This window comes from Euleptes europaea, chromosome 12 (genome assembly GCF_029931775.1).
Source record: "Euleptes europaea isolate rEulEur1 chromosome 12, rEulEur1.hap1, whole genome shotgun sequence".
Lineage (NCBI taxonomy): Eukaryota > Metazoa > Chordata > Lepidosauria > Squamata > Sphaerodactylidae > Euleptes > Euleptes europaea.
In genome coordinates this window covers 16,081,599-16,095,493 of record NC_079323.1, presented here as the reverse complement: position 1 = coordinate 16,095,493, position 13,895 = coordinate 16,081,599, and the positions used below count along the sequence as shown (strand labels likewise).

Below are 13,895 nucleotides of genomic sequence, written 5' to 3'. Positions count from 1 at the left end.
TTCCCTCTGATTTCTTGGATCTTGGGGAACAGATCTTGTTTCCTTCCTTTTTGTTGTTCTCTTCTATTTCTCTTTGACTTTACATGCAAGTTGCCGAGATAAATATTGTGCCAACAATATTTGATTTTTTTTTGTTTCCTACTTTTGCATTCCAGTTGCCTATGATTATCAGCACATCTTGTTTAGGTGTGTGATCAATTCCTTCCTGGACACTTACATAAAAGCTTTTAGTTTTTTCCTCATCAGCATCTGTAGTTGGGGTGTAAACTTGAATGATGGTTACATTGTTAGGCTTTCCATGGAGTCTGGTTGATATTATTCAGTCAGACTTTGGATTATAGCCCCTCACTGTCTGTGCTACATCTTGCCTCACTCCGTTTTGTCTGTGTTTGTCATTCCCCGAGTAAAACACTTTGTAATTTTCTGATTGAAAATGTCTTAATCCAGTCCCTTTTAGTTCACTGTTGCAGGGGAGGCAGATGGGTGAAGTATCAACCTCTTCCCCTTTCACACTCATACTGTGGATCTTGGGAAGGCCTTCTTTTCAGGCCGCTAGAAATGGTCCACCTTCTCATAGGAGGCAAGGCCAAGGTAAAGTGGATCTTAGAGGAAAGTTCTGGTTGGCTTTGGCTTAAAACCAGCCCCCTATCAATAATGCACCTAGACGATGTCCTGCAGTGAGTGAGATGAGCAAGTACTGGAAGCAAAAATAATGACAATAATAGAATTTTTACTTCTGCCCATTCTTTCATGTTTCTTGTGCTAGAACTGCAGTAGGAAGTGGTACGACCCACTTGACCTTAAGCTCTGCACTATCACATTGTATTGTGAGAAGGTCCATAGCAAAGTAGCATACTGTACCACCATTTCAGCCAGTCCTGTCTAAATCTGTCATGGCTCCATGGGCAAATGGATTTTCAGACAGAAATCATTCCACACATCATCATCAATGGGCCACACTGCCCCGCTTTAACCACTCCATTTAAATGCTTCATAAGTCACCCTCTTTGCACTGTTCTACCTATAAAGCTGAGCTTCCTTTGTAGGGTTCAAATGTTACAATGAGCCTCAATGACAAAGAAAGGTAAACAAGAGATGAGGATGGGGTTGGGAGACTACAGAGAAACTAGCTTCCTTGTATCCCATGACTCTAGCAGCTGAAACAAGTGATAGGACAGTCAGATACTTGTGGGGGGTGTTGTGGTGGAAACAAGCTGCCTCTGACTTAGGTATTACACCACTGGAAATGTCAACAACAAAAATAGACATCTCTTAATGCTTTTTCATAATCATTTTGAAATAGTGACATCTGAAAAAAAAATTCAGCAACATGCACAAAAGAGATGGAATGTGAGTCATGTGGATTTTCACACCATGCCAGCAGTCAGACCTATATAAACTGGCCCTCTTCGGATGCAAGAGACTGGAAGCCAAAGACATTCTTCTTTGAGCCCAGACTCTTTGGTAACTTCCACGATGTTGCAGTTGCTCCTCGGCGTTATCATTTTGCTGCCCTGCTTCCAGGCCTTCCTGATTCCTTTAGATAAATCCCATAAGAACAACTCAGACGAGGACAACTGTAAGGTTGGTAATCCTGTGCTGTGATGAGTCTTGCTGCGATACTGCAAGGGACATTTCTTTTTTAAAAGAAAAGAAAAGCAACTGTTTATTTCAGAGGGAACAAGCTTGTTCTCTGTTGCTCCACAGACTAGGACATGGAGTAATGGATTTAAACTAATAGAAAAGAGATTCAATCTAAACATTAGGAAGAACTTTCTGACGGTGAGGGTGGTTCGATGGTGGAATGTGCTGTCTCGGAGGGTGGTGGAGTCCCCGTCTTTGGAGGTCTTTAAGCAGAGGCTAGATGGCCATCTGTCGGGAGTGCTTTGATTGTGGGATCCTGCATGGCGGGGGGAGGGTTGGGGTCACTGGGGATGTGGGGGAGGTAGTTGTTAATTTCCTGCATTGTGCAGGGGGTTGGACTAGATGACCCTGGTGGTCCTTTCCAACTCTATGATTCTATGATCCCCTTTTACCTCAGAGCCAATCCCTCACACTGACCATTCTGTCATTCTACCAAATACAACTAAGCCATGCTGTTCTTTGGGTACAACGAAGAATTCTAAGGCGAGAGCCTTTGGTAGCAGCGACAATAAGGAAGGCAACGAGACAACATAACACACATCAACTCAGCACGCTATAGAGAGGTGCCTTTTCAAACGTTACAAGTATGAAATATGAACGAATGAAATATTTTTGTTTGTTTGGAGGGAGAGTTTAAGCCATTAATATTTAATGAAACCATCTTCATCGTATTCGTTGTGTTATAATGTAGCAGCTTGATCAAGTTTGCCTTCTTCTTTGTCTGATAACTCTTGGACCTTTTCTCCACTTCTTGCTTTCAGTGAGTTTTTTTCTTGAATTTTCTTTCAAAATCCTTCTTTGGTTTTCCAGATATATCTTGAGTTCTTAATTCTTTCCCCAACTGATCGGAAGTAATTATTCTCTTTCCTTTATGTAAAGCTACTACTAGAGCAAATGGGATGAGCCAGTGGTACCTTCTTTTGTAGAATTTGTCTTTAAAAGTCAAAGTTTCTCCTTTTTCTCAACAGGCTTGTAGGTAAATTGTGAAAGATCTGAAGAGGTTGTCTTTGATGCTCCAGTATTGTATCTCTTGTTTTCTTATGTGTAAATTTGACCAGGGTATCTCTCTAAATGTTTTTCTTGGAGGCAAAGTTTAAGTTTATTCTGAATATCTGGTCAATTTCTGGGAAGTCTCCTTGAATCTTTAGATTCCCTCTATTAAAATCTTCTACAGTTCATTGGTTCTCGTAGGTTATCCGGGCTGTGTAACCGTGGTCTTGGTATTTTCTTTCCTGACGTTTCGCCAGCAGCTGTGGCCGGCATCTTCAGAGGAGTAACACTGAAGGAGTGTCCTTCAGTGTTACTCCTCTGAAGATGCCGGCCACAGCTGCTGGCGAAACGTCAGGAAAGAAAATACCAAGACCACGGTTACACAGCCCGGATAACCTACGAGAACCAATGCACTCTGACCGTGAAAACCTTCGACAATATCTTCTACAGTTCATCTAAATTGTAAATTATGGCTTCTACTCTGTACTTCCAAAGTTTCAAGCCTTTGTTCAGGTGTGTCCATCCAAAGATTCTTTCCTTCTAGACAAGTATCAATTCCTTTTTGTCTTTCTTTAATCTACATAATTTCTTGTGTATTTTTTGGTATCTTTTTTTAAATTTCTGATAAACCTGTTGAAATCTCTTGTCTCACTCCTTGCACCTCTTTCTTTTTTCTTTCTTGAGTACTTTCCTCAGCCTGCTTGATTCTGTCCTGAGTTCATTCCTCTGTTTGCTTAATTGTTGCTTGCATACGTTCCTCTGTTTGAGTCATTTGATTTGCGATGGCCTGAAATTGCCTTGACAGTGTTTCTGTAATCTTTCCATGTTTTCTTGTATATCTTGATCTTTTTCGAAATTTCTCTTCTCTTTTTACATGCCCCTATTGCCATTACTCTCTTTCTTTTTTCCTCTCTGCTTTACTATAATCTTTCCATATAATATTCCATAAAATTTATATTAGATATTGATCACTAATATTCAAAAGCATCTGACCATATCACATTAGAAATCTCATAGAATATCACTTGCTCCACACAAAATAGGTTTCTAGTTCATTCAAGATTTTAAAAGGAACAGTTAAGATTTCAAGTTTTTATTGCAAGTCATTTCAAGTTATTACAATGAGAATATATAAACACCAAATATCATATAAGAAATCAATAAATTTAAAATTTACACCAAAATGACTTTGTAATTCAAAATTTGAAAAACAACCAATTAAATTTCAGCTCATTTCTTAACTATAAATTGTTTCAAGGAAAATATATAGTGGCAGGAAACAGGAGAAAAGAGTAAAAAAGAGAGGAAAGATTTTTAAAAGTGAAGGAGAGAGATTAAGTTTATTAATATTAATACAACAATACTTAAAATCTATTAATACATTAATGAATTAATAATACACTAAATAATATGGTTAATATTGTTACTTTATTATTGAATATTAATATCTTGTTTTTATTCATTTTTACGACCAAAGTTCTGAATATAAAAAGAAACAGTGTGCGTGTGTGTAATTTTGAGCCCTTCTATAACCAATCATGTTTTGATCTGAATCCATTTTAGTAATCACAATGAATAGATGGAAAAAGGAAAAGGGGAAAAATGAGGAAGTTGTGGGGGGAAGCCCTTTTACAATAGGGAGGGGGAGTCAAGCCTATCCAGTAGCCTGGTATTTTTGTTCATTCGTTGTTTGTTAGCTAAAAGGACCGATGTGCATTCCAGCTAAATATGTCCAAAAATAATATCCACTCACGTCTGGGAAAGCTGGTTATAAACAAGAAAGGTTAATGAAGACTCAGAAGAGGTTACCCCTCCCGAAAATAAATATGGCAATGGTACAAAATCTGCTGTTTTCGTTTCTGTTCCGGTTAATTATCATCTCCGCTTTTTCTTATTTAATTAGTCCCCAGTTCTTTGTTTGTGTGAAGCCTGTTATAAGCTCACAAATTTACAGTTCATTTTAGTTTGTTATCTTCTAAAGGAGAAGTCCATATCTCAATTTCTTGGCTTTATTCCCAGTAACACTATATTGCCGTAGCAAGTTATTGCAGTAGGTGAAATTATCAGATGGTATAGAAGGATTTTCTTTTAATTGTAATAATGGATAGTGAAAAGAATTAAACAGGAGAAATGAAATAAATTGGGTGGGATTGGTCTTCTTGGCAGAATGACAGCAATTACCTTGTTGCCTTGATGTTATCTGAAGCTCGCAATTCAAAAAGCCTGCCGAGCTACACCTGTCAGCACCGGCCTCCCTCCAGGGAGGGACGAGAGGAAAACCAACTAAGCCTTCTCATCGACATGCTTTGGACACCCCCAGCAAGATAAGTTCCACAGCTACTTCACTGAGCTACTTTTCAGACCGCTATTCCACCCAGAAGTCCAGGACATTTCTTTTTTTAAATGCAATGCCAGCATGGTGCAGTGGTTAAGAGTGGCCGGCTCTAATCTAGTGAACCAAGATGAATTTCAGAATAACAGGGGTAGCAGGGAAGATTCCCCTCCAGGATCCAGCTCATGCAACACTTAGTGTCAAATGTCTTTCAATAGGCTTTTCCAATCCAAGCATAGTTGCAGCTATCTAGCCCCCAGGTCCTATGAAGGCAGTGCTGTGTTTTTGATCCAGCTGGGAGACATAGGAGCAAAATCCTACCACCACATACAGATTACCTTTTTCTGGATCGAGACAGCTAACTAATGGACTACTACAGATCACCAATTGAGACTTAGCTCATGGATTGTTTCCAGTTTGGCTGTTCTGTTGTTCCCCAGTTTATCAATTTATGTTCATGACCTGCAGTGTCACAACCACTCTTTCAAGGAGCAATGAGTGCATTAAGATTCTAAGGTAGCTGTGTTTTTTTCTTTGACCAGGGTTATCTTGACAGGTTTTTCCCAGGCCTTAAGAAAGCACTCAATACTACACTGCAAGAACGAATCAAGGAAATGCAGAAATTCTTCCATTTGACCGTAACTGGGAAGATAGATGCTGCAACTAAAAAGTTAATGGAGCTGCCTCGATGTGGAATGCCGGATGTGTCAGAATTACGAACAACCTCACAAGTATGGGAGAAGAAAGCGCTGACTTACAGGTTAGCTCTATTTCCCTTTTTTCTTTGAAATATCAACAGTCCCATTTCCAGAATACCAATATTTTTATATTGCTCTTTTCCTCAAAGGATTAAAAATTATACTCCAGACCTGGCTAAATCCACAGTGGATCGAATCATTAAAAATGCATGGAGTGTATGGAGTAACGTGACCCCGTTGACATTCAAGAGAGTTTATAGACCTGCCGATATTGAAATTTTGTTTGCAAGTGGAGGTAAGGATTTACAGTTATCAACTAGCAAAAAAATTCCTTGCATTCTGAAAGGGGAGGGGCCATGGCTCAGTGGTAGAACCTCTGTTTGGCATCCAGAAGGTCCCATGATCAATTCCTGGCACCTCCAGCTAAAAATAAATGTCAGTAGATGAAAGACCTATGCTGCCGGTCTGAGTAGACAATACTGACTTTGATGCACCAAGGGTTTGATTTAGTATAAAGCAGCTTCGTGTGTTCATGAATCAATTAATTTTTAATGCATAAAATCCATATCCTTTTTCTGAATTAGATTACAATGTCAGGGACCCAGAATCACTGCAGAATCATCTCTGAACTAAGCCTGTAACAAAAATGGTGGCTTCCGAACTGCAGTTTGGCTACCTTTATCATAATACCTCTATTGATCTACCTCCATATATTTATCCTGGCTTTCCTCTAAATCCTGACGTTCCTCTTCACTCCCCCCCTTCACACACACCATTTCCTTCACCTTATCTCATTGTTGCCAAAATACTCTAAACACTTTTTTAAAATGAATTATAAATTATATACATTATGCACCTCATATGGAAGCTCCATTACCACTTACACCAGTACCACCATTGACCCCTCCCCAAAAAACCCATCTTCATACACCACATAACATGGATGAAAAAAATGTCAACATGGATATGGGAGTATTTGAGCATGATGAACATTTCAGAATAATGAACCTATCCCTTCTCTAACAGCATTTTCCCCCCGGACAATAATTGCATTTTCTTTCACATTTAGCCCATGGTGACGGTAATGCTTTTGATGGAAGAGGAGGAGTTTTGGCTCATGCTTTTTTTCCTGGCAGTGGCTTAGGAGGAGATGCCCACTTTGACGAGAGTGAGAAATGGTCAGAAACCAACAAAGGTAAAATCATCCTTTAAGAAATATTTGGGTACAGCTTATCCAGTTACTAGACCAACTGTCCATCTTTCCAAGGGTACTCTCCAGCACTGATCTCTATTGAGAAGATGTGCTAAGAATCCTATGCAGAATACAGACCCCTATGAGTTAATTACTAGTTCTTTGTGGCTCATTTCAATTTGGAGTAGAAGTGGCCAAGAATAACAAGGTAGTCAAGCAACTCAAGTCCTTTCCCTGGGCTCTACGTACTAAAATGTGTTGGTTTGTTTATACACAATATAAATATATACATGCATGTGAGTGTGTCTGTATATTCATACCTCTCTATATATGTATGATTGTGTGAGTGAGTACACATATGCATATATGTGTACCAAATAACTGTTAGCCTCTAGGACCAGTTAAATCCAAATATTATATTTCATCCCAATACAGAACAGCGAGAGACCATAATCCATGTATATTATTTTATATTTATTAATTAAAATATTTATGCCTCCCCTTTTCCCATAGTGCAAGGTGGCTTACAAATCTATATTTAAAACATACAAAACACAATGAAATCCCAAATAGCCACGTCCCTATTATTACCAATTAAGTATTTAACACACAATATCCCCCTTCCCTCTTTTATGTTTGTGTTTTAGAAATCAGCCTCTTTCTTGTTGCTGCACATGAATTTGGTCATTCCTTGGGGCTGGAACATTCAAATGTCGAAGGTGCCTTGATGTTCCCTACCTATTCGTATGTGGACCCAAAGACCTTCCGTCTACCTCAAGATGATAAGGAAAGGATTCAGGGCTTATATGGTAAATTCAGAATGTGTTTCTTGTGATGATTTTACTTTTGAACACAGTCCTGTCCTTTAAAAAAGAAAACACCTAAAAAAATCTACTGGCTTGGACCTGTAGTCTTAACTAAAGCTAGGAGCTGTTCTCTAAATTTTGCAAAGATGATCCAGGCTCCAACAGCCAATCCTGCTTGTGGATCTGTCCAAAAACACATAGCTGCACACAAAATAGCATTGTTGGTTCTGATGGTGCTCAATGGCTGGTGAAGGGAGAGATGAATGAGATAATAGCATTGGCCATCTATTTGTTGGGCTGCCTATGGCATGTAACAATGGAAACAATAGATGGAGTAATAGGTGCAAACCAAAGAGTCACAACAGTGGGAGCAACATCCGCAGCTGCCTGAACCTTTCAGAAACTGATTGTTGCAGTCTAACATTGATACTAGGGATCCCATGCCCCCAGCCCCCATTTCCCACCACCGGACTGAGGAGCCGCAGGATAAAAATAAACAAAGAAATGGCCATCAGCCTGACCATGTGATGTCACTTCTAGGCAAAACTCAGAAGTGACATCAGTCCTCTCTCAGAGTCACCAGAAACTCTATGGTTCTTTTACCATAGAGTTTCCAGTGATTCTGAGAGAGGATTGATGTCACTTCTGGGTTTCCCCCAGAAGTGACATCATGACATCACTGCTGGCACCCCCATGTTCCCCCCTGTCTTACTCTGGTTGCCATGCCAGGCAAGCCTAATTGATATTGTCCCATGGTTCTTACTTCTACAAGTGGTGAAAAGTTCCAGGGGCAATGCTTACCAATATTGGATCCCTTTCACTGTGAGAGCACTGGAGATGTATGGCATTTTTTTAGTATTTGCTTTATTTGCAAAGATACAAGCAAACAGTCGGTGGAGGCACAGAAGCATTTTTACAGGGCAGCAGATTCTGTACACCCAACCCAGCTCCCTCATCCCACTCACAGCAGAAATTATCTGCTTCTGGATCAGGCAGGAATTGATTGTAAAGTAATGGTCTAAATAAGCATGGCATAATGACATGGGCCCTTAAAATCAAGTTAAGGCAGCCATTCTGTATCTTTACTGAATCAAAAGTCTCACTGAGCATGATAGCATTCAGACAGAAAGACCACACACACAGTGGTGGTAAATTAGACTTTGTTATTAACCACATCTTCTCTGACAGTATTTGCATGGCTATTTCTCCTATTTCCTTGAAGCTTTCCATGTCTCTTATTTCTCCTAAGCAATCTCCTTTTTTCTTCTTCATCAGGAAAGAAATAATAAAACCCTTGAAGAGCTCCACTACGCATGTCATGAAATGAAGGCTTCCACGATGCTTGCAATGGTTGCTTCCCAAGGGATAATGGTGGGAATTCTCTCACTTTGCCCAGAAATAAACATATTACAGATTTAGCCTGAAACTCGTTTCCACTGGATGTGGAATCTCATTCGACCCACAATCATATGTATGAAAGGGTACCTTTGCTGTGCATGGTGTCAGCGGTGGGCTGCATTGATAAGGACATATGAGAAGTGGTCAAACCCTAGCTCAGATGCTGAGGTCACAAGGCAAAGGAAAAAGTGAGCGGGGCATCTCCTAGCTCTTGACTTTTCACCATATTTTGTCATTTGCACTTGTCAGTCCTGAGAGTTTCCTCCATTTAAAGGCAATTAAAACATCTGTCTCTTTTAATAAAGCCCTATTATCCAGTCTAGCAAAGGAGAGCCACACTCCACATCTGGGTACATGTTTTAGGCTGACTATTCCACTAAGGCAACTGAGCAAACATTTAACTGGTTCCTTCCCTCTCTCCCACCTACCTGTCTTAATCCCTCTCTCCCATCTTCTACTTTTCCTCTTTCCTTCCCCCTCACAGCTTATCTCCTTCTGCTTCCTTGACTGTCTCCAGCTGCCATTTTTCCCCATTTTGCTTCATTTCCTCCCACCCCCATCCTGACTTTCCTGCCTGTCTTCCCATTCCTTGGTTCCCCAATTCACCTCCAGTTTTAGGGTTGCCAGCAGGGAGAAATGTGGGGTGGGGATAATGGGGAAACAGTGTTGCATGAGGCCACAATGTAATTTCTGGGAGTGACATCACAGCATCATGCAACTGTTACCCGAAATGCTCCTTTAATTGGGGAATTAGCTGAGCACACGGGAACTATATTTATAAAGCGGGATGCAACCAATGTATACCAAAGACGGAGTCTGTGACCTTAGAATAAAGACAGAGACAGGGATTCCGAATTAAGAGAGTTTATGTCTTCAAGCGTTCAGTGGTGCAACACAAACATACACAGAGAATCTAAGAATTCAAAGAGAGGAGTACAGAGACATTAGACAATTTGGCAGGAGTTCATTGACGGGCTATACGATAACTTTCCTGTAGAGGAGTTGTCCTGAGTTCCAGTAGACTAAGATACAGAGAACTAGAGAGGGGTGAGGAATAGGGGTTCCCGGGGACTCGACCAGCGAGGCGGGAGGGAGTGTGGCCAGGCTGCGCAAAACCCAAACCAACAGAGTGATGGCAAATATGCCAGGGAAAGACCTAAGGAAACCTTATGGGTGTGGGCGACCCCAGTTATACTGTTTTTCTGGGGGTGGGTGATTGGATTACCCCTTCGTAGCTCCCAGGTGACAAAAGGATTAATGGTCAGCGGCCGAGGTGAGGTGGTGAATATTTGGGAAAACAATTCTAATTCCGGTGACTGGTGCAACCCGGGAGGAACCGGGAGAATCTTGGTGATGAGCTTAATGGCTTAAAACAATAGGCGCAATCTCGCTGCGTCCCGGGATCGTCACTTTGCATAGCCGGGGGAGCGATTCCTGGCTGTTATCTCAATGTCTCTGGATGGCTTGCTTAATCAGTCCAATGATGCAAGGGAGGGGGGTGTAGATGCAGGTTACGTGCTCTTCTGCTTTCCCTGACATGGCTTCTGCTGGAACAGAGATGCACAGGAAATGGAGTCTCTCTGGCTCACTGGAGAGGTTGACCTGGCCTCGGTTTCTCAGCTGCTGGCGGCTCAGGATACACATGAGCAGTCGTGTCAGTTTCACTGGTGCGCGCGAAAGCCTTCCCTGTAGCGTTTTAGGGCAAGGTGAGCGGTTTGGAACAGTGTGCACACGTATGCCTGGGGTTGCCATGACCAGTCCGGGAGATGGGCAACCGGTGTCCTTACACAACTGTAGGAATCCCCCAAGAAGCTATAGGGGTGCTCTTGGCTGATCCTGCATTAACAGGGAGTTGGACTAGATGGCCTCTATGGTCCCTTCCAACTCTATGATTCCATGAAAAGCCATAGAGATTGGGGAATTCCCACAGCATTGCCATCCTCACCCTGTTTTGCTCTCACCACTCCACTGAGCAATGGCGGGGGCTACAGAAGCAGGGGCGGGAGGTTGCCAACCACAACAGGCAACTTGGTAAGTCTATCCAGGATTGAATCCAACACAGCAGCCACTTTGATGTATCAGAGTTGCACAGGCAATCCATATTGGCTGTCAAGATTTTGTGCGGATATCCCATGACATCTTGGCAACCTTTTATCCCTTTCTTTTTTATTTTACAATTTAATGTCTTTTGCAAACCTGGGGATCAAGGAACTCTAATGTTAAAATACACCCAGCAAGCTCTACAGATGTAGATACAAGTCACCACCCGCAGCTAAATTCCTCGTTTCCAGAAACACACATGTGAGGAAACAAGGCTAACAAAACCACAGCATTCCCCTGCTCTCACCCAGCACAGGCAAACACCCCAAACCCCTCCTGCCAACAGTTCAGATTGTCACTACGGTGGGGTTTAGGAGAAAAGCCTTTTTCCAAGCAAGGGGGATGCAGACTCTGGGGCAACAAAAAGGGAACACACAACGACAACCTCACCAAAAGCAATTCTGTCACCCCCCAGTGGCTTACTGGGGAAGGTGCCCATGTGACAAATGGGAGATTCAATTCATAGATTCAATTCCCAATAACGAAGAGGCTGACCAGAAGGAAAAGCTTGCCTTTTGCTGAGCAACAAAGGAGAGAGAATCCCAGATCTGAACCCATCCCTCTTGCACTTAGGAGCAGTTCTCTAACCACTTACCCAACTGGCCACACAGAAACAGCACAAGGCACTACGCATGTCCCAGCAGCCCTGCTATCAACACGAGACACATGGGGCAGGGAACGCTGCAGTGGGAAAGCATGGCACACCCCTGATTCGATTCCCACATGGCGGGGGCTTTGAGGCAGCTCCATTTTGCCCCCATTCAGTGCCATTAAGGGAGACTCAGGGCCCATTTCCACTGCCGATTCTGTTGGCACCCTATCTGACCTAGCAACCCAGTATGCCATGGGGGCATATGGGACGCAAGCTGCCAGGAGAAGCAGGGCACTGCCATGCCAAGGTGAACCAAAGATTCCAGGGCTCTGGGATCCATCTTGGCAACTGTGCAAACTTTGGGAGATGTCATGCAGAGATGGGTTGTTTGCATTCCTCTAGCCTAGATGTTGAAAAGTCAGAAACAACAAAAAGTAGTCAGTCTCCCTCGCATACCTAGTGAAGCACTCCGAGCAGGAACTGATAGCCAGCACCTTAATCCCATTAGCAATTAGAAACTATTCTAATAGTTCTGGCCGGACAGTTGGAGTGAGTGACTCAGCATGCCTGGACATGGGGGGGTGCTATGTGTGTGTTTTGCCATCATGTCACAGCTGACTTAACGGCGACCTCAGAGGGTTTTCTAGGCAAGAGACGTTCAGAGATGGTTTGGCATTGCCTGCCTCCGCATCATGCCCCTGGTATTCCTTGGAGGTCTTCCATCCAAATACTAGCCAGGGTCAAGGCTGAGAGTGTGTGACTGGCCCAACGTCACCCAGCAAGTTTCCATGGCAGAGTGGTGATTTGAACCTGGGTTTCCCAGATCCTAGTCTGACACCTTAACCACTACACCATGCTGGCTCTCTCGGGGGGGGGAGGCACTACATCACTGTAGTTGAATAATGCTGAAAGGGGGGCAAAGCTTCTCAGGAGTCAGAGTGACCATTACACCGAAGTTTCACTTGCACTGGCTAATTGGGCACAGACACCAGCACAAGGGCACTTATGCCAGCTCCAGGGAGCCATGTAGCAGCATGAGGCTCAGGCACTGGTGCTGCCTGGACAGCATCGTTTTTCCGGCACAAAGCCTCATGTCGGCATCGATGGAGCTATCCCAGGGTGTTCCCTAAGTCCCTTTGGCCCAGGAACATCCTTTTTTTTTGCAGGCTGGTCTAGGATTCTCTCAGATCAGTGCTTCACAGAATTAATTTTACTAACATGAATTCAGTACAACTATTGCAGAATTGCCTGCATATGTTGTATTCACTCCACTTCCTACCCCTTAAACTTTCACAAGTAGCCAACTGCTGTTTCTCAAAAATTACACATTACACATGCTATTTTATTGGTGTGTTTGTTTTTATATTGGTCATTTATTGTTTTAACAGTAAGCTACCTCAAGCAGGAGAGGTGGGATAAAAGTGTCCTAAATAAATAAATAATACAATCCGACTAGGACTGTGCATATCAATAAACCCAAACCGAAAATAAACCTGAAATTAGCTGTTTTGACAATACTCTAGTTTTGTTTCGGCCGAATACCAAAACCGGGGAATCTACCAGAAGCTGAATAGGTGATTCCCAAAAAGCTGAATAGATATTCAGCTTTTCAGGTTTCGGCTATTCACCTTTGCTCAGATGCATGGGAGAAGGCAGCCTTCTCCCATTTCTCTATCTTTTACTAGTTTTGTTAGATCCCCATAGTTGGGGCCCTTTTGAAGTAGGAGTCATGTAATTGGAGCCAACTTGGTCAGTCCAAGCCGTCCGTCACCATTCAGTGGATTAATTTGGATAGCAGAAGGGGCATTAAAAAGATGGGGGTCACCAAGTCCTGTCCAGAGGGATATATCCTCCAACTAAAAGCACCAGCTTCAACAGCTGCTGACACAGCTTCTGAAGAAGACTCTGAAGAAGACCCGCACGGATGAGTAATCACCTTCAAAAAAACCGCCTTGGTCGTGACTTCGGCTGGCTCTGATATCACCCGCCCCTCCATGAAAACATGCTCTCAAACTGAAGGTCACCCTGAGTAGTGTCCGTTCTCCTGCACCATGACCACCTCTTGAAATCAGATTTTTGATGACTGTATTAAAGGACAGTTCCCAGGAAGTCATTTGCCACCAAAATAAATGTTTTCTGTGCC

The 13,895-nt window shown here is 42.6% G+C and overlaps 1 protein-coding gene across 1 annotated transcript; it reads left to right on the top strand.

Moving 5' to 3' along the window:
• The first annotated feature begins 1,476 nt into the window (after positions 1-1,476).
• LOC130485647 (matrix metalloproteinase-18-like) lies at positions 1,477-8,948 on the top strand. Its single transcript, XM_056858867.1, has 6 exons — positions 1,477-1,584; positions 5,509-5,726; positions 5,814-5,959; positions 6,734-6,859; positions 7,504-7,665; positions 8,938-8,948. The coding sequence occupies exons 1-6, from the start codon at positions 1,477-1,479 to the stop codon at positions 8,946-8,948; spliced, it is 771 nt and encodes a 256-aa protein (XP_056714845.1).
• Positions 8,949-13,895: the final 4,947 nt, after the last annotated feature.

What these genes read in the sequence shown, in the direction of transcription:
- LOC130485647 (XM_056858867.1), top strand. Translation starts at nt 1,477, where the DNA reads ATGTTGCAGTTGCTCCTCGGCGTTATCATTTTGCTGCCCTGCTTCCAG. An exon ending in AATTTTGTTTGCAAGTGGAG is followed by an intron (nt 5,960 to 6,733) that starts GTAAGGATTTAC and finishes TTTCACATTTAG; the next exon opens with CCCATGGTGACGGTAATGCT. An exon ending in ATGGTCAGAAACCAACAAAG is followed by an intron (nt 6,860 to 7,503) that starts GTAAAATCATCC and finishes TTTGTGTTTTAG; the next exon opens with AAATCAGCCTCTTTCTTGTT.